The sequence below is a fragment of the Amblyomma maculatum genome, chromosome 2 (assembly GCF_055883805.1).
Source record: "Amblyomma maculatum isolate TAMU_Amacu chromosome 2, ASM5588380v1, whole genome shotgun sequence".
Taxonomy (NCBI): domain Eukaryota; kingdom Metazoa; phylum Arthropoda; class Arachnida; order Ixodida; family Ixodidae; genus Amblyomma; species Amblyomma maculatum.
The window spans coordinates 98856954-98877454 of NC_139345.1; the positions used below are offsets into that span (position 1 = coordinate 98856954).

Consider the following 20501-nt stretch of genomic DNA (forward strand, 5'->3'; position numbering starts at 1 on the left):
ATCGCCCACGAGAGTTCTAATCGGGTGGGCTGCATCTGCGCCGAAGAATTATTAGTTGTTTTATTTTTTTATTGGTTGAGAAAAATATTTAAGGCGAGATTTTTTAGGACACGGCTGAGTAACCTGATGCCTCGGGGAAATTCCGCGCGTTTTGTATGAAAAAAAGGGGGAGGGGGATTTCGGGGGAACTCTCATTGTCTACAGCTGCATGGGTTTTCGGTTAATAAAGCATGCTCTATTCGAGAGGTAAAAAAAAAAAAAAAAAAAAAACGCTGCTTTGCTCTTTAAATTGAGGCTGTTCTCGTGGCTGTTTTGCTTTTAAATGTAGTTGCGTCTTCTTGTCTATGTCTATGTATAGGAGGAGGAGGAAGAACATTTATTTCCGCCGAATATGGTGCAGCAGCCACCTACGAGTCCGCACGCAGGCGTCCGGGGAGGCAGTCTGTCACACCGCGACCAGAGGACACCCGGCCTCGTCTAGGAGAAGAGGTCTTCAGCCTCGGCCGCCAGGCGGACGGCGAATCGCTGTGTTTTTTCGTCGGAGCTTCTTAGCGTGGTCTCCCATTCATCGCTAGTTTTAATCGCGTTGCGCCCTGGGGCACGAACGCATCTCCATATTATATGATCTAATGTTGCCACGTGGCCGCAAAATTTACAAATTTCGGTTTCTGCACCGTCCCTCTTCCGCCCTCTGGCACCCGTCCAACTCCTCCACAGGGGCGAAAAGAAATTTCGAGCTTGGAGTCTTCTCCAGTCATACTATTCCTTTTTACTCAGGGATCTAACCGGTGGCGGATATATCCTCCGGTCTTTCTTCAAGTTGTCCGTTACATCCCTAAAGGTACCTATACATTCTTTGGTTTTAGATGTTGTGGAGGCGTCCGCAGCACCCCGAGGTAGCGAGGAGCGGGCGAGCATGTGGGCAGCCTCGTTGCCGGCGAGACCGGCGTGTGCTGGGGTCCAGATTATGGCTATGTATAACTTTATTATTAGGGAGCCGGCAAACGACGGGTTAAAGCGTCGTGACGCTGGCCAAGCGTCTACCCGGGGTTAAGCCCTACTCTGCACTACCTCATTTGACCCGTTTGTGGTGGGTGTGAGGCTTGTGCTTTTCGAGCGCACCCCGGGCCTGCTGGACGGCCCATAGTTGCATGTCCTTGTCTGTATTCTGCACAGCACTTTGAAGTTCCGGCGGGTATGTCCTTGATGCAGCTTCGGTCGGGAACCTGGCACAGTCCCACATGATGTGCCATTGGTCCGCCGGACCCACTTGACATACACTGCACATATCACTCGTGTAGATAGATGTCTGGGTGGAGGACGTGTAGCATTGCCGGGGCTAGGAGTGACCCGGTTTGCATTTGCCTTAGGATGACCGCCTCCTCCCGACTAAGTGCCGGGTGAGGCGGCGGCATTGTCCGTCGAGCTAGGCGGTAAAATTTTTGTCACTTCCTCGTAACTGGTCATTCGGTCTTTTGTTTCGAACCACCATTCGGAACGGTCCTTCTCGGGGGCGCGGAAGGTAAGCGCTCGCGCCGCCGAATGGGCCGTCTCGTTGTGATTCGGTGAGGATGCAGAATCTCCCGCGTGCGCCGGGAACCACTTGATGCGGATATAGTGTTGCCGCGGTCTTGAAGCTGGAGCTTACTGATGATGGCGGCCGCCGGCGCGCACACTCGCCCCTTGGCAAAGTTGCGCACAGCGTTCCTCGAGTCGCTGAGCACGGTGCGACACTCGGCCTCCGAGATCGCCGGAGCGATGGCAACCTCCTCGGCGTCTGTGGCGTCCGTGCACCGCACGCTCGCTGCCGTTGTTTTGATGCCGGTAGCCGCCGCAACGGCCACTGCCACGAATCCTTCTCGCTTGTATTCCGCAGCGTCCACGAACCGGGCGTGCGGGTCCTGGGCGTGTTGCTCGACGAGGACTTTGGCCCGCGCCTGCCGCCGTTCTTGGTTGTACTCGGGGTGCATGTTTTTCGGGATGGGGTCCACGTGGATGTGGGCCCACGCCTCATCGCTGATATCGCACGATTGCCTACTGGGAGCTCGGGGATTGTAACCCAAAATGTGAGCGCGTTGTGGGGAAGGTAAGAAGGCGCAGTAATCGCCTTTCGCTCGACAGACTCCTGAACCGCGCCATGAGAGAAGCGATTATGGCGAGAATGAATGGAAATTTATCCTAGTCGTGGATTCTTGGTTAAGTAATGAGCTTCGACCGCAGGAGTTGTTTTTCTTTAGTTAAATGAAATTAAGATTAACGATATTCTTGTTATAACTTTAATCTAAACCACGCCTTATCTTAATAAGTTTGGGGATCACTTCCAAGGTACCAGGGATCACATAGGCATGGCCACTCGTGGAACGCCCAGCAGATGCAGCAGCTTTCCTGTAATTTCGCGTGCTTCCGTAGCAAGTGTAGTGGGGCCGCGCGGGGGCCCAGGGGCCTGCGCGCCCCGAACTCCTCTGTTAAAATATGTTTTTGCTACTAATACTATAGCCGGACAAACAGCGTATCGCGAGGTTGTGCGTCTCGTGGAGCGGGACTTGTCAGCGCGTTCTCATGACAGTATACCACGTGCACCCGTCAAGGGTCAGGATGAGTGCGCATTATTTTTTATTTGTTTATACACGCGGCAGCCCTATTGGGCTATTGCAGGAATGGGCGTAAAAACAAACAAATAGCAGAACAGTGGTAAGTAGCAGAGCCAATAAGAGCGAAACGGCCAAATGCAAACAAGGCAAGACTATTCACTAGCGGCTAAAAACAAGTCTAAAAGAAGATACCGAGTATGACCAGGCAATGAAATCCATCTTTCAATTGCACGTGGAAAGAAACTGTATTAAAAAAAAATAATAATAATTGTTTCGCAGGAGAGGAAAGGCGCAGTATCTGTGGACACCTGGGCCCGTATTCCGAGTTTGCGCAACAGGTTTGCGTCGTTATCGATGTGTCGCTAACTCACGTGACCTCGAGTCATCTGATTGGTCGAAACGCCGGAACCGGGTGTTGCCAGCACGGAACCAGAAGAGGTGGCAACATCATGTTCCGGCGTTTCCACCAATCAGATGACTCGAGGTCGGGGAGATAGCGACACTTTCGATAACGACGCAAACTCGGAATACGGGCCCTGAACCGCACCGTAAGGGAAGGGAGGAAGGTGGGAGTGAAAGCGGAAACAGAGAGAGAGGGATGCCGTTGGGGAGGGCTGCGGAGTAATTTCGACCACCTGGGGACTTTAACGTGCGCTGACATCGCAGATGAGTGGTGGCTGTTCCTGGCCCTACGGGGCAAAAGATCCCCAGGTGGTCGAAATTGCTCCATGGCTCTCCACTACAGCTCCCCTATCTTTCTTTCCACTGTCACTGCCACCTTCTCCCTTCCCTTACGGCACGGTTCGGGCTGGGACGGTAGGTCAACGCCGCTTGCGGCGGCGGCTAGCCAGCCACCGAATTTTATCTGTTGTAGGCCGTCATTGCACCAGCCACAACTTAGGTGGTGGACGACGGCTGTTGCGGCGCCCGTCTTTCTCTCCCTCATCTTTTTTGTTTCGTCTCTACTTTCTCGGTTGGGTTGGGTTTAACGCCGTAGTGGAGGACTCCGGAAATTTCGACCACCTGGGGTTTTTTAACGTGCACTGACATCGTACAGTACACGGGCGCCTTGCTTTTCGCCTACATTGAAAAGCGGTCCTCGAGGCCGGGATTCAATCCCGCATTCTTGGGAACAGTAGTCGAGCGCCGTAACCACTGCGCCACCCCGGCGGGGTATCCGTCCGCACGAGGCAGCGGAGGTGGCTCAACAGAGCCAGTAGCAGGCCTGTGCATTTTCTTTTCCTTGTTCCTACAGCCACAACAACACGCTGACATCGCACAGCACACGGACGCCACTTCGTTTTGCCTCCATACCTGCGGGCAAAATAAGGCGTTATGTTTAGGCCGTGGTGGTTTCTGTTTCTTTCTTCTCTATCTTCTTTCCGCACAAGGCAGCGGAGGTGGCTCGGCTACAAAGCCAGTAGCAGGCCCCCTTGCATTTTCTTTTCCTTCTTCCTTTAGTCACAACAACGAGGTGTTGATTTGAAGAGGTTCGACAAAAGGAGATAATAAGGGAATACACAAATTTTAAAGATCAATCCTTCGGCGAGCCGAGAGCGATTGCAAGCCTAGTGATGAAAGCGCTGCGGAGGTTGAAAAATCGTTGTCGAACCTGTGGCTGAAACGAATGGCTTTCTTCTGGACTGCATCGACTTAGTTAATTGCACATAGTTTATGCGGGTTCCAGACAGGGGAGCGTATTCAACTAGTGGGTGGATTAGTGGTCTATACATTAATAGTTCCGTCTCCCTAGGAGCTGCCGTTATGGTACGACGCAGGTATACCGTGACGTCATTATAGGCCAGAAAGCTGCGAAGGGAGATGAAATTAGCATGTGTAAACACGCGCACACATTTGATTTCTTAACGTTAGCAGATTTTTTAACTTGAAAACTGTTAAGGGATATGCACACAGGTGCGTATTACGTGCGAAAAATTTGGTGTGATTGCTGCCGCGAAATTCTTCGTTTTATGGGGATCGAATGTACTTAAGCGACTCAGCCTTTGAGAGACGCCGCAATGGAGTGCTCCGGGTGATTTCGATCTCCTGGTGTTCTTTAACGTGCACTGACATCACACGCGGGTGGCTTACGCTTCGATTCCGTTTAGACACGGTCGGGATCGAACCCAGCTCGCCTAACTCCATAATTAAGCGTAGTAACTGTGAACCACCGCCGTATCTGGTTAGGTGTACAGAAATAAGGTGCTCCAGCTATTTTTAGCCAATGTATACCGCGGCACAGAGTATGCGACTATATCGTCAGCCATATTGTTCACCACTGTTTTATGGTGAGTGAGATTGTTTTTCTATTTTGTTCGATAGATTGATTTAAATATATTCAAAGATTAAATTTTTCAGCTGTTGCCTTTTAGGCAGAAGTACCGGTTCCAAATTGTAGAGCCTCGAAATAAAAAAAAAAAAGTCCTCTTATATTTAAATTTTTATTCGTGCTTAAGGCGAGCTTTTTCCGCGTTGGAAAGAAAGATATAACAAAAACAACAGTGCTTGACTATCCGCCTGGGCGCCACTAGAGCAGTGCTGTCACATGGGGAACGTGAAGCTGAAAAGTTTTGTTACACAACAATGTAGTTTAAGATTGCGTTCACTTACTGGGCCTCGGTATATGTACAGTCATGAGCAATATGAGCAAGAACAATCTTTTTGCACAAAATTGTGAACATTCTCGGCATTTCTCTATTAAATATGATGACGACCTACGGATATTATGCATCCAAAGAAAACCTCTTTAAAAAAATGAATAATCAGTTCTTGCCAAACAAAATTATTGAGTAATCAATAAATGAATGCTCAAACTTTGTTATAACTCATATTGCTCATGATCGGGCTACAGTTAAAACAACTGGATGATACATATGCGATGATCTGAAGATGATCGAAGAGTGCCGAGCGTTTTAGCAATTTTCGGACGCTAAACGAGACAGTGAGTAAGTGAATGATACAACATTTTGGGCGAGTTGGTTACGTGCATTCATTATTACAGCGCAAAGACGGACGGGACAAGAAGAGGACACAACAGCGCTGTTGTGTCCTCTTCTTGTCCCGTCCGTCTTGACGCTGTAATAATGAATGTAAGTGAATGAGTGAAAAACTTTATTGAATAGAGATAATTTCATGCCAGGGGAATGTGCCCTCTGACGTTGCACAGGCGTCACTCTGCATGCTTAGGCCAGCTGTTCTTCCGAAGCTCTTGTTGTTCTCCACTAAATTGATGGCACATACCCACACAGGGAGATCGACCAAGAATTGGGGGGCAGAGATGTTTGGCTTTGAAGTGTATAGTGTATAAAATGATTGCTAGGGAAGAGAGAAGGAAAGTAAAATATGAAACACTTCTGACTACAAGGCTATGTCTCTCGTTTATTTGCGCCAACGGTACCCAGTAAAAAAAAAAAAGAAAAAAAAAGACCATTGGGATCTGCGAAGGGTTCCATTTGGTTCCAACTGGACCCAATTGGACATTTTATGGGACCCAGTTGGACTCAATTGGACATCGCTCTCCAATGGGTTAGTCCAATTGGATTAACCAAATGGTTCCAATTGGGTGTAAAATTTCAATCGCATTTTCCAAATGGTGCTCATGACTCCAATGGAAAATCATCTCCCAATTGGATACATTCCCATCATATTCCAATTAGCTTTGAAAATTCCACTCGGCCCCGAGATTGCGTATGGTATTATATCGCCCAAATGATTAGCAGGTTGGCTTCAAAAAACTATGGCACATACACAGCATGGGGCGATTGTCTCAGCGTTCATGACATCATTAGTTGCATCTGTTGGTATAGCATAATCAGGCTGCGTTTCGATGGAGGCGAAACGAAGTGGCGTCCGTGTGCTGTGCGATGTCAGCGCACGTTAAAGATCCCCAGGTGGTCGGAATTACTCCGTAGCCCTCCACTACGGCTCCTCTTTCTCTCTTTCCACTTTCACTCCCACCTTCCTCCCTTCCTTACGGTGCGGTTGAGGTGACCGCAGAAAACAAGTGAGTTACCGCGCCTTTCCCTTCCTATAAAATCAATCCGTTTTTAACACGGTGTAGATATAAGTAGTGCTCACGCGCGCGCGTATAGGCCGCATGAACCTCATTTACCGCCTGGGAGTTTTGTGTCCTTCTTGTGTGCATATATGGGCCCGTTAGCATTAACGGGGTCGTTATACTGTTTCGGGAGAATTCAGCATAATTTTCTTTCACGAAGCCTTTTGGTTCTCTTTTTCTTTTTTTTTTCTTCACAAAATGCCTTTTGCGCATGCAGTGTGCGTCATACACGGGGTGTCACCCTTCAGTCCGCTGCACTTTGCATTTTTTTGTCGCCATTTAAAGTTCCGTTAAAGGTCGTGTTATTAGCGTTACGCTTGGGCTAAGTGTACGCGTTCTCCTTTTTCTCTATCACTGCAGACTCTTTATATCACTGCAGACTCTTTAATAGTTAAGGTTATCGGCGGCCTTGTTTTCTAACGCGTGAGCCTCAATAGCATCATTTCGAGGGGAAAAAAAGATACAGATGATTTCACTCTGTTAATCACGGAATATCGTGCAGCAGCAGGGCGTTCTGACAGGATTTTGTTTGCTGTGTCTCAATTGTTAAACATTATTTTGCTGTGTTAATCAATCAGGGGGCGCTTCCAGATCGCACATTGCATGTGCTTCACAAATGAGATCTTAAAGTAATGCTTTTATTAGCGATGGCGTTGGATACGAATCACACGAGAAATGCGAAAGCCTGGGTGTTGCTGCTGCACACGGTACATCGCCCCTTGTTGAACACAACCAGCATTACGTTGAACGCATCAAAGTTCACCAGCTTTCTAATAATAGTAATAATAATAGTAATTGGTTCATAGTAAAGGAAAGCTGCAGTATCTGTCACACTTGCTCTGTGGACACCTGAACCGCACCGTAAAGGAAGGGAAGAAGGTGGGAGTGAAAACTGAAAGAGAGAAGGGGGTGTAAGGGGGGGGGGGTCTCCGGCGTAATTTCCACTACCTGGGGATCTTTAACGTGCACTGACATCGCACAGCACACGGACACCTCTTCGTTTCGCCTCCATCGAAACGCAGCCGCCAGCAGTCGGGATCGAACCCGGGTACTCCGGCGTAGTAGTTGGGTGTCTTACCACTGCACCTCCGCGGCGGGGCGTTTCTATAATTGCTTTACAGGAAAGGAGAGGCGCGGTATCTGTCACTCTTGTTTCTGTGGACACGTGAAGTTCCTCGGAAAGGTCAAATGTCAAATTGGCTGCAGGACTAAAAAAATATCTGGGGCGTCGGCGGCGTATTCGACTGTTTGGATGGAGCTGGAGACGGAATGGTTTGGGCGTCTGCCTTGACTGCTGGGGAAGTGTTGGGTTCGAAACGCACTGCCGGAAGAGCATGTGTGTGCTTTCATCGCACAGCCTGGCGCCCGGCTCTTTTTTTTTTATTTATTATTACGTCTTTATTTCTGCTTACGGTAGGCGTTTACCTTGCGGCAGAACTAAGTTGCTTCATGGATGTAGGGGTGGGGGTGAGGGTATGGGTGGGGTGGGGGTGAAGGTTGGGATAGATATGAGGGACCGGTGTCCACTTCTTCCTCGAGGTAGGGTCGTCCCGAGGTCGGCTCCGCGAAGTAATGGCCTGGTCCTTCTTCTTCCTTGAAGTAAGAAAGAAAAGTTCGCCAGAGCCGGGTTGCGTCTGATAGCCCGATGTGCGATGGGGGATCGACCCATGCCTGCAGGGTTGCAGGTCGAAGCCCGCCCAGGGACTTGAGTGTTCTCTCCCGTACTGCGTCAAAAGTAGGGCAGCTCCACAGGAGATGTTCGGCCGTGCCTCTGGCCGGGCATGTCGGGCACTGAGGAGAAGGGTATACCTGCGGGTTTATGAGGTGCAGCTTCGCGGGGGACAGAAGCTGACCAGTTTGGGCTCGGCGAAGGAGTACTGCCTCCACTCTCCGGAATGAGCTATCGGGGCGGCGATATAGTTGCTCAGGGTTGGCCAAGTGCTGGAGTATGCTTCGACGATAGCGTTCTGCTCGATGCCATGTCTCCGCCCTATCCATATGAGGTGACGACGGATGCTAACGACCTCAGGGGGCCACGAAGCGGAAACGAATGTGGATCCAGGCAAAGGTGCGGAAAGAGCTGCTGCGCGCGCTGCCTGGTGTGCCTTTTCGTTTCCAGTGATTCCTTCGTGTGCAGGAATCCATTTGATAATTAAGGTGTAGCCCTCCTCTCTCAGGCGACGGGCTTGTTCGTAAACCCTGACCTAATATGTTGCGTGAAAAATCATTTGCTCTCGCAGCACACCTATTAACGCTAAACATTCGCGTTACACGCGTCGTAACCATTTTTTTTTCCTCACCCTACTCCTCTTTCCTTCTTCCTTCTTCCACTCACTCCTTCATTCTTTCCTTCTTGTCGATGTTGGATTCCGATCTAGTTTTTGTCGACAGTGCATACGTGTGGTGTGCTCAGTACAAAGCATGCTCGCTTCGACAGCCACAGCTGTCGGATGGCTGCTCTGCATCGGCAAGCCCAGATCATCTCTCGTGATCTTGGCCACATATGTGAGGAACGGAGTTCGCAATTTTAGCTTTTTCTTCGCTCTTGAATTTCGCGTGAACTCGCCCGCGTAATCTTGTTCTTTGGTGTCCGCGAAAACCGCACTTTAAAGGAAGGGAAGAAGGTGGGAGTGAAAGCTGAAAGAGGGAAAGGGGTGCCGTAGTGGAGGGCTACGGAGTAATTTCGACCACCTGGGGATCTTTAACGTGCACGCGGACGCCCATCGCCTTCTTGTTTTTCGCCTCTATTCGGTCGGGGATTTGTTTGTTTGTTTGTTTTTTTTGTTTTTTTTTTTGAACTTTTTAGCGGCGTTCGTAGATGCCGTCCTGCCGGCGGAACAAGTATACTTTGAGCTTCGTGTCCAACTGTATTGATAAGGGTTTCGGGCTTTGCGCCATTCGTTTGCCAGCATCATTATAAGCTAAAGAAGAAAGCCAGGATAGTGCACTCGAAGGAAAAGAAATTAGTGAGGGCTACCTTGCGGAAGAAACCAACACTGATGACAAGGCAGGAGAAATGTAGTGCAGCCTAATGTGTCTGTCTCAGTGCATGTCATATTTGGAATAAAAGTTGTCACATCTAAACCAGCGTACTTTATTACTTTATCTTAAGCAAAAAAAAAAGAAAAAGGCTCTACAGTAATGTTATATTGGTCACTTTTACGTACATTCATATTGATCTGATTTAATGCAACAAAAACGCTCTATGTGAGCATCTTCTGCTTTCATATTTCATTCTCTTGTCCTCTACTTTGCACTAAATTAGTGTGATTAAATTTAATTTTGGGCTTAATGCATTGTTTTATGATCTTTGATGCAGTATTTCATTACACTTCCTTTGTATAGTTAGTATCCTTCAGTAGGCTGTACACTGATTAGCCGTAAGTTTTGCACATTTTATATTTTTGTCTGCAACCTCTTTTTTTTTGTTTGCTGCTTTTAACCATTGTGCGTCAAAACATTATCCAGCCTTTTTCCTCTGCAAGTGAGAATGGGTCTAATTTAGTTAGTTTATGTGGGACTCCTTGTTACCAGTTCTTGCTTTGCAAAAGTAACAGTGCCAATTCTTCTGTTTTTCTTATGTGTGCAGTGGCTGGCGAAGGACCATGTCCAGGAGGGCCTTGGGCAGCTCCAGCGGCACCTACCACGTCCAAGCCTCCGAGTCAGCCCGCGACGCAAAGAGTGTCAAGTCCCTCCGCTGCATTGTCTTCTTCTTGGACGATAGCCAGCATACCTTTGATGTTGAGGTGCTGTCATTGTGCCTGTTCTCTTTCTTTAATTATTCCACATTTGTGTTGCAGTTCACTAGTGCAGCTTAATTTTTTACTCGCAAAAAGTGAAAAGAATTATGGAGTACTATTAAGCTCCACCTTTAAGGGTGTGATACTAAAGCATAGGCTACCACCCCGCATATAAAGCCCCGCTTCAACCAAGCTGTATGTCCGCATCTGCATGGTCTAGGGGTTACGTGAATACAAGGTTCCTGCCAGCCTGGTTCTGATATCAACCCCCCATATGAAACGGGAGACCTGAGTTGGCAGCTCCTGCCAAACATAACATCAGGCAGCCCTACGTCCAGTCAGCACGTGGCCATTTTAGCTGTCAGGTACCACCTGCCAACGCCATGCTCGGGATGTTTCAGTATCTGTCATCAATCATCATAACCCTCATCCTTCCCTGTGATTGATGGGAACTGTTCCACTTACACTACAAGCAGCACCAAGTGATTCAGACCTTTTGCCTAAAGGCTGTTATGTGGATAGGTACATGTGTTTACACCGATACCAGTTACATCAGTGCTGGGGAATTTAACAAGAGTTGTGGTGGTTACCTTGTTCATGTGGGCACCTGACACACAATACCGACCACACTGTCATCTAGTGTGCTCGCGTATGTCAAAAACTTACCCTGGATCTCTCTGCTTGCTCTATCACAAGGCATCCAAGTGAGTTTATCCAAGTGTGTTTGAGGTTTAGTGCCTTGATAGAACCTAGTACTTTGTGCCATTCTTTATTCTAGGTTACCTTCGATGAGCAGGCTTATCTTAGGTTACCAAATCATCTTAGGCTGCCTTCACAAATATGAGGATTTGAAATACCGTTGTAGTGCTTTAAAGGCTTAAGAATACCTCATTTTATTTTCATCTTTTCTTCTTCATAAGAATGCATGGATCAGCCTGTAGTATTCCCCCGAAACCACTAAAATAATTTATAATTGAATTTATTCTTTATACTGTTTCGGTTTCATAAACCAAATGCTGGCTATGACGTGTAAGATTAGGTCACATGAAGCATGAAAGAAACCACTATAAAAGCACTGATACTTAGTTTGTTGTTATTCCATCTCCTGGTTAAGATTTGTAGTGAAGCTAAACTAGTTATCAGCAGCCATATTTTTTTTTATTCCGCGCTTCACGGGACCTGAACACTTCTTACACGTCACAGACAACATTTGGGTGATGAAACTGATGCTGCATCGAAACGAAATTCAGTTACAAATTATTAATAGTTCTAAGGGGGTATCATATAGTGTGATCCAGGTGTATTAATACCTGGCTGACTACCTGCAAAAAGAAAACATTCAAACATAGATTTGCTATCTGTGTACCTTTAAATGTGCCAGTTTTCACTTGCATCTCTATTAAATCAAACACCTTATATGATGTCCACTTTAATGTGAGCTTCTTGAAAGCAAAGCTATCGTTTGCTCAAACTTTACACAAGGCATTTTAAAGGGAAAGTACTGTGACCTTGAGAAATCTGTCCCAAAAACGTGCTGAAGATATATTTGTAGGAGGTGTACTAGGGACTTTTATTTCTTTCAGAGTACTATTTTCAGCAATTACTATCACTGTAACTGCCGGTCGCACTTCCAGCACATAACAACCAAGGGCTACCTCAGTCGTCTCAGTGAGGCTTGCTCCAAACCTCATCACTGCTCAGTGACGATATGGGCTTGTGGGAAATATTTTCAATCTATTGGTTTTATTTAGCCGTCATTCGGACCACTGCTCTTGCCCTTATGATGCCTGGATAGGACAGTGTTATGATGTGCACCAAATACTTAGTGGTGCCAGCAGTTTTATGTGGATTGATAAGATTTAATTGTAGTTCTGCGCAAGCCCTTTAACATTGGCTGCCTTTGAAGTTGCCGAGAAGCTTGATCAAACATTATATTGCGGGCATGCACATTCAGCTCTTTTGAGCAAAAAATAATTTTAAGTAGGTAAACTAAATGACTTGGTCTGCTGTGAAATAACGATTTTTATGCCTGCATGCTTGCAGTAACTGTAGACGCAGAAGTTATAATATGTGTGTGTGTATTGTGCTCTTGTGCTTTGCAGAAACGATCGAAGGGCCAGGTTTTGTTCGACCTCGTCTTCCGTCACTCTGAGCTGGTGGAGAAAGATTACTTCGGGCTCCAGTTTTCAGAAAAGGCATCAGCCATTGATGGCATGGTGAGTACTTCTGTGGCTGATGTCCTAACAACAACAACAAAAAAAATAATAATTAAGACCTGCTGTGGATTGAGGAAATCAACTAAATCTGGCTTTGATAAAAGGGCGTTGTAGCACTAAATTTTAGAGCTTTTTTCTTTATAAGCAGGTGTTAGGTTTATGCTAACTACTACAATCTAACCCGGACGTATCAGATTATCACTTATATAAAACTGTCTAAATATCCTGGTAGAAATCCCATTCCAAAGTATAGCAGTGTTCGAGTTTATTAGACTCCTGTTAACGGAACATTCAATATATCGAACTGTGCATTGTGGCCTTGCAGGGGGTGCTTCTCCTAATGGCACTCCCACGATAACTTTGCGCACATGGCGCAGGATTGGCGGAGTGTCTTTTAGCACTTGCTGGCATTGCTAACGCTGTAAAACCATCCATTTAAAAGTGGTATTTCCTTCGGCTTGGCTTGTTTGTTTTCAGCACAACACTATTGTTACGCGGAGAAGCCAGCTCGTGGTGCTCCAGTCGTCATGCGGTGTAGCCAGCCTAGCTGAGCGCGAAGGCTTGCGGTGGTTCGCATATGACCTGCTTCGCTGCTTAAAGCGACGCAGAAGTCAACTGCTCTGGTTTTGTTTGGGTTGTTATTGCTTTTTTAGTGTACTTGGATAAAAATTAGGCCTCTTATGACCGATGGTGACATTTCCCAAAGCACCATCCGCTGGCAACGGCACTAATGCTGTGTGGGGTGAGACACGAGCAGCACGAGCTTTGACGAGCCGCAGGTTGGTGCTCTCGTGGCGAATGGGGCGCTGCCAGTATGCCGATGGGCAGCCCATTGTTGCAGAATGCACATCCTTAGCGTGGGTATGTGGTATTCAGGCTTCTGGGTTACATAAGAGCTCATCATTAGGCACGTTTTATATATCGAATTATCGATATATCAGTACTATTTCACGATCCTCTTTGAATTTGATATGTCTGGGTTTGACTTTATAAATAGGTAGGAAGATAGGTACAAAATGCTGAGCTAGTTTTATATATTTGCAGACTGTATAGAGCCATCATCAAACGCAACTTGACTATGTTGTGTTACTTCGTGCGCTGCTTGCGCACATTTTCCGACACGTATTGCTTCTTGCTGGTCGCACGTCACCATCCCCGTTTTTCACTGCACCGTTCATAGCCATGCACTTAGGAATACAGACAGAACACCGACAAAACACAACGTACACAAATTCCAAATGACTTTTGGTCCGTGCTTTGATTATCCATTGAGATTGCACCCCTCACGAGAGTGAACGAGCGCTCTGTCTAAATATTGAGCAAAACTGGATGAAAAGGAGGGAAGCCCTCACAAAAACAAGCAAGCGTAGAGAAGTGACAGGGATGCTCACTAACATAAGGAAGTGATGGATCACAAGAAGTCCCTCCTACTTTTGGTTTGGCGCTCACAATACCAGGTGAAGCCATAACATGGCCATTTGAACCTCACTTGTTGATTCTTTAGACTACAAGCCTGAAGATAACGTTTCTGCTGCTAGCGCTGGCGAAAAATAAGACTGGCTTTCCTGAAAACTCTTGCTAAAATATTCTTTTCTTGGTACTCTGTGGCCATGTATAGATTTTGCTGCGCTCACTGATTTCACATGATATCAGCAAAAGTGTAATGAAAAATCACAGAACGTCTTTGCTAAAAGCTTGGCTAATAAAATTAGAAATGAGCATGGATTTCCTGATTAGTCTTCAACATGGGTTGTAATTAATGCTGCTTGCTTTTACAACTGACAAGTTGCAATAGTTAGTGCCAATTGTATTGGAAGTTCACCATGTAAAACGAAATCACTTTGCTTGAACTCTAAATGTGATGTTATGCATACGGGGGCAGAGTTTAGGTGGGGAAATAAATCATGCAGTATTGCTATTTATAACTTACTGCAATTCGTTTTCTCACGTATATATCATTCTCAAAGTCATCATCACCTTGTAATCTGCTTTAAAGGGAAGCTGCACCGGTTTTAGAATTTGATGCGCTTCAGAGGGTCGAATCTGCAGGATTTGTATGTTAAGTATACGAAATATTTTGGCTTTATCTTTTGAAATAGTGACGTAATCATTGATTAAAGTTGCTACCCCGTTCAGGCTTCTCCGCAATGCACAGCGCTGGAGGGGGGGGAGGTCAGTAGCAGACGACAGGAGTACGACAGGCGGTAGTGACGTCAAGGACGGCGTCTACCTCTCTTCCGCTTCTATTGCCCGAGCAGGCCGTGCATCACCTGTCGCTTGCAGGCTACGCAGTGCAACCTTTTTTTTTTTTTTTTGTCTCGCGCTTGTTTTCTTCTTGCGAACGTTACCGCAAGTTTTTTAAGTGCATCTTGCACCGTTCTTCACGAAAAGAATGACCATGCCGTGGTTCTGCGCAGCACTGGCGGCCGAGAGGATGTCGCGTTTCATAAATTCCCAAAGGAGCGCAAGCTATCGGCGCAGTGGGTTGCCGCGGTCAAGAGGAAGGATTTCACGCCTACAAAATCGTCGGTGATCTGCTCAGATCATTTTTGCGACAGTGCCTATCACCAAAGCTTGTCGTTGATGCGATCTTTTGGGATACCGATCAAATCTGCGCGATTGAAAACCGGTGCTGTGCCTTCTGTCATCGCACACAAGAGCACCTCTCCGCCGCCAAGAGCTGCTTTCGTAAAAAGAAGAAAACTCGAAGTAAGAGGCCCAATACATCATATTGCGCTTCTGTTCTGTTTACCTTTTTGTTCTGTGGGGCAGATGGGTGGCCGGGCAGATGAAGGCACAGGTGAAAGTAAAACTATTCAGCATTGGCGCCCGCTGACGCGGCTGGAAAACTGTGAGAAGTAATGCCAGAGAGTAGGACTTTTTTTTTTTTTTTTTTAAGAGGAGGGAGTGGGTAATTAGTGGGATGTGAGAAGCGCCATACCTTCTACACGCGCTCATGCATAGCCAGGAACCCCAACGCCGCACCCAGTGCACGAAGTGCGCGCCGTGCTTCGTAACTTGAACCGGGAGAACGCGAACGACCGCGCTAGCCGCGCGCGTCGGACTGGGGCGCGTTATATATCTCTGTCAGTGGAACAAGGACACACGCTAGACTTGCAACTGAATTTTACTCTGAAGAGGATGCATTTATGCATTTTTTATCTTCCTTGGTTGCACCAGGATAAAGATAAAAAAAATGCGTATAAACTCGTTCTTTCCGGAGTAAAATTCAGTCGCAAGTCTAGTGTGTGTCTTGTCCCCCTGCCTTCTGTGTTCATCTTTCTTTTGAGCTACCCACTGTCAGACTCATTTCAACAACTATCCCAATTAAGAAAAGAAATCGGGGCAGCTTGATGTCTGTGGTCGAAGTCGCGATGTTAAGCGCAGCTAAATGAAGTGCGCTAAACTCGCGACATGGCAGCGCGTGACTGCCGATAGCTGTCCTAGCGTTTCGGTATTTTTACCGGTGTTCTAAATGGGATTACGCGCGCGCAGCGAGGCAGCGGCCTGGCTTCTCGTCGATACCGCGCTCCCGCGTTAATTTGCTAAATCCCGCCAGATTAAAATGTATACGTACTCGAGGTTGCGGGAGCTGAGAGCATGACTTTTGCTCTTGCTGACATATAAATGACTAAATTCACGCAACAAAACTGGGGCGACGGCTCGTCTGGATGAATTCATTTGTTTACAATCGGCACATCAAGCTCATTGACGTGACACTGCTTCGTTCGAGTCAGGCAGGAGATTTAGGTCACGAGTAACGCTGATATGTTCAATTGAGAGCGGATCACAGGCGCATACAGCAGTGCAGCGCAGCGGTACGTACCGGCGTGAATTTCCCATGCGGGAAAAGGTTAGCGCTGTCTCCTCGCTCGTCATGTCGCCGCTGCCGCCAGTGTCACCTTGTTCCGAAGCCGCCGCTGGTTCGAACAAGTACGGCTCAATATCATATTCCCCTGAGCAGCGTGATCGTTGCATGTTCAGCGGCATACATCCACAGAAAAGCACGTGCGTGCATGTACAATCGCTTGGACCGCCGCTACCACTCAATGGCACGCCGTCATTGACGTCACGGCGCGCTTGACCAATCAGAGGCAAGAGCGCCACTTTCAAAACGCTCCACGGCGTTGGTGCACGTTTTTCTGATTGAAAAGTAGTTTGCGGTCACTTATGACTAAATTTAACATCGTATTCGTGTTCAGGGTGTCGTAAACTATATATCTGTATTCCGAACTCATTTTTTTTAAAAAGTGATGCAGCTGCCCTTTAAGAAAGAAAAGGGCCTAATTTGTGGCATGTAACTATGTTTCAGAGGTGGCTGGATCCTGTAAAAAGTATCAAAAAGCAAATGAAAGGTAGGTTGAACTTGTGAATATGAAACTGTGTCTTTTGATACCAAATTATCGCAATTGTTTAATCATAATGTTTTATTAGCTGATATTAATACAAATTTTTCTCAATATACCTTGCAGAGTTGTTGGTTTATTCATTATATAAGATTTACAGGAGTGGATGCCCTAGAGTAATGTTCTAATTCGAATCATTCTTGGTGAATAATGACGTTATGTTGCCATAAATAGTAGCAAAGTTGCTGACCTAGTAGTAGTGATTATGACAAGGAAAAAAACAGTTGCTTCTTGTTAAAGGCATGCACAAAGAGGGGATTTATAGCAGCATACTCGATGAAAATGTCGCATGTGAGAATGTTCTCAACTGTTGGGAAGTTGATGGGAACTTCAGCATAGATTTCAGGGTGATTTGGCTAGATCTCTGATATTGATTTGGCACCATAAAATGAGATGCACAATCTTTGTCTGCTTCAAGGCATCATATTTGTCAGTGTTGAATGATAGGGGTCCCACAAGGGCAGTGCATGCTTGATGCCTGGGCAGGTGTCATTTTCATGGCGACTTGTTCTCATTTCAGTTGGCCCTCCGTACCTGCTTTATTTTCGTGTCAAATTCTACGTTTCTGACCCGAGCAAACTTCAAGAGGAGTGGACAAGGTAAGTTTCATCACGACATAGCTGAAACAATTCTTACAGGCTCTTTTTATGTGTGTTTCCTTGAGGACTTTTCGTAATTGAGTTGGTTTGGGTGAGGGATTATTTTTGCTCAAGAGTTAGAAGGTGAGGAGACTTTGCAGTAGGATTGTTATGGCTGAAGCAGGGTGCTTGATTTCAGCAAGACAGTCAAAGCACATGCCTGGGACTGCTGTTCTGTGACAATTCTTGGACTGGAAGCTTGTAAATTTGTGCTTCTCTTTAATGTGTGTGTGTGTCTGTGCTTCCTGGATATGTTTGTATGCTTCAATTCATGTGATTGCCAACTTTGACACTAACCAAAACGCTGCCTTTGTGACCCAGACTCGAAGAGCGATGCGAGCAGGAATGATGTGTTTGAGCGTGTGTCCAAGCACATGTCCGAGCTGGGCAATGAGAGGGCCAGTGCTGCTGGTTGTGTTTAACGGCAGTAGCATGCATTTTGTAAATGTAATAAACTTCCTTTTCTTAACTGTACCTCATAGTTCGTCTTTCTACATATTGAGGGCACCTCCCACCTTAAGGGGGTTTGTAAGCCTTGGTACTGCCCCACGATTAGTGCATCACAAACGGCAGACACAACTCCACTATTTGTGGGCTAAGAAAACAAAACTGAAGTGTACAGCAAACCGAATTCAGTGGAATTACGGCTCAAACAGTATATATGGCCTTCACTAACACAGCATTAAGGCAGGGAAATCGGTACCAGCAACACTGTGCTCTTAAACACGGTAGAATAGACAACAATGCTAATGATACAGCTGTGTTTGCACGTGCAAATTAGAAATCGATTTCAGAGAGGATCTGCCAGAAAAATGCAATATTAGCCCATTCAGGCAAAGCAAAAAGCTCATTGCTAGTAGTGATGGAGCTACGGTCTTTGCCGTCGGTCTCAGCAGGTAACGCTTCTGCAGTGTCGGTGAGCTGCTGCCACTGCAAAGCCTGGTTGGATGCCACTCCCTAGGCAGGGTCCAGAGATGATGGGCGCCCATGCCTCAGTTTGCATGGGTAGCGCTCCCAACTTGAAATCTCTGGTGCATTGCTGACAGTGCTGAAGATGCATGCGCATCTTATGCAGCCCTATGCTTCGAGCCATGGGGGGGTCGTAGGCGCTGCACTCTATATCTTCATCCTTCCAGTTAGTGTATGAAGGCCAACTGTTCTTTCTTTTTCTTTTTTTTAATGAAGTTCCCAAAATTTTAATGATGCCTCTGTCTTTTCTTATTCAGGTACTATTTCTTTTTGCAACTCAAGAAGGACATCCTGGAAGGACGGTTGGTGATCCCACCAGCTACGGCAGCTCTGCTCGCCAGCTACGCAGTACAATGTAAGTGCCATGGAGCCACTTTGTGTTTAAGATAACCATGTGCAAGTCTAACTGGCAGTATTGGTTTTCGTTGTAGCTCGCAGCATTTCAGAATTTTTCTCATCCTTTTTATGCCGTTTATGCCTCTCCATATCCCTGCCTTTCATAAAGACAGTTGTCTTTATGTAAAAAGTGACAACTGCCTCGTCAGTTATTGCTGGGAAGATGTGCGGGCAGAACATATGTTCAACTGTAAACATTGATATTAAACTCACTATAATTTCTTTTATTCACTCTGACCATTGGATTGTTTCGATGCTCATGTCATTAGGAAAGGAAAAGAATGAAGTCGCAGTGTTAAAGCCTCAACATGGAAGCAAATGTTCTTGATCCACTAAAACTGCAGTGCCATTGGTGAACTGGTTTTATTCTCTGATGGAAGGCTTGATGGTCATTCCAAGATTGCATGGTTTGGTATCCAACAGATGGGATTGATTAGCGTTGGAGTAGCACTTTATGGTCACATTCAATCACATCCCTGCAGTGGTAAGCAGCTGAACTGTGTGCTCGCCTGGCTTACACATAGGACATTCCTGATGTTTGTTTATCTGCCGCCACCAGCACATTTAGCATAAACTTTGAGCGCTTGGCCTGAACAGACATTATATGCCTCGTGCACCGCTTATAGGGGCACCACTGAAAGCTGCTTAGTGGTCATTTTCAAAAGTCCTCCTGGGATACGAGTTGTCACTGCTCATTCCTCGCTGCGAGAATTGCCGACGTTCGCGGCGCCGATTTTTTTTCAACTCCTTGCAGTTTTTCTTAGGCCGCCTGAAGCGTAAAATGAAGGTGACCCTTTGTGTAGAAGCGGTAACATTGATGATGCTGCAGCCATCTGGGAGAAACTAATGCATACACGTGCCGTTTGCCTCAGACAAAGAAGTGCTAAATGACCTGCTGCAATGTTGAGCCCCGCTTTATTATGGGTATACTGCATCACCTGATCAATTACTTCAACAGAGTATTCGCTGTTTCCTTTTTCATTTACCCTGCCTTTGCTTTACAAGCTCTTTTCATATGCGCTTATGGTGACACGCCTCAGCCCAATATATGAGACATTCTGTGCCACATGCCGTTGCCTTGCGCCAACACCGCTATTGCTGTTTCGTTGGCCGAATTTACAAGACTTTAATGCAATTTCACTCAGGGTTCCATGCGCATAAAATCCAGTGTACTTCGTTGTTGCTGTTGGCCGTGAACAAAAAATAACCTAGTTTGAAATTTTCAGATTGATGCTAAGTTTCTCAAGGAAGTTCCGTAGCGAAAGGAAGATAATTGAGTGGGAATGAAAACTGAGTCAACTTTGCATGGGGGTGGAAGTCAACCCGACATTCGTGTTGCGAGACAGACACACGCTCATATGTCGCGAAGGCTCGCTGGTTTAAGCTGAATAAAGGTATACCTACTGAATTCGTGACACAAGTGGGGTCCTACAACTCAATCACATTCTGACTTTAATAGGCGGTGCTGAATTTAACACCTCCATGTTT

The 20501-nt window shown here is 46.5% G+C and overlaps 1 protein-coding gene across 6 annotated transcripts in view; it reads left to right on the forward strand.

The window, feature by feature from the left end:
• Nucleotides 1-20501, forward strand: part of Ptpmeg (protein tyrosine phosphatase Meg) — a 305511-nt gene that overhangs the window by 162078 nt on the left and 122932 nt on the right. For all 6 annotated transcript variants that reach the window (XM_084594816.1, XM_084594818.1, XM_084594817.1 and 3 more), the window contains 5 exons: nucleotides 10238-10394; nucleotides 12491-12604; nucleotides 16917-16959; nucleotides 17531-17609; nucleotides 18875-18972. In XM_084594816.1, coding sequence (XP_084450942.1) covers nucleotides 10254-10394; nucleotides 12491-12604; nucleotides 16917-16959; nucleotides 17531-17609; nucleotides 18875-18972 — 475 coding nt within the window. In that variant the 5' untranslated portion in view covers nucleotides 10238-10253. The remainder of the gene's footprint in view (nucleotides 1-10237; nucleotides 10395-12490; nucleotides 12605-16916; nucleotides 16960-17530; nucleotides 17610-18874; nucleotides 18973-20501) is intronic.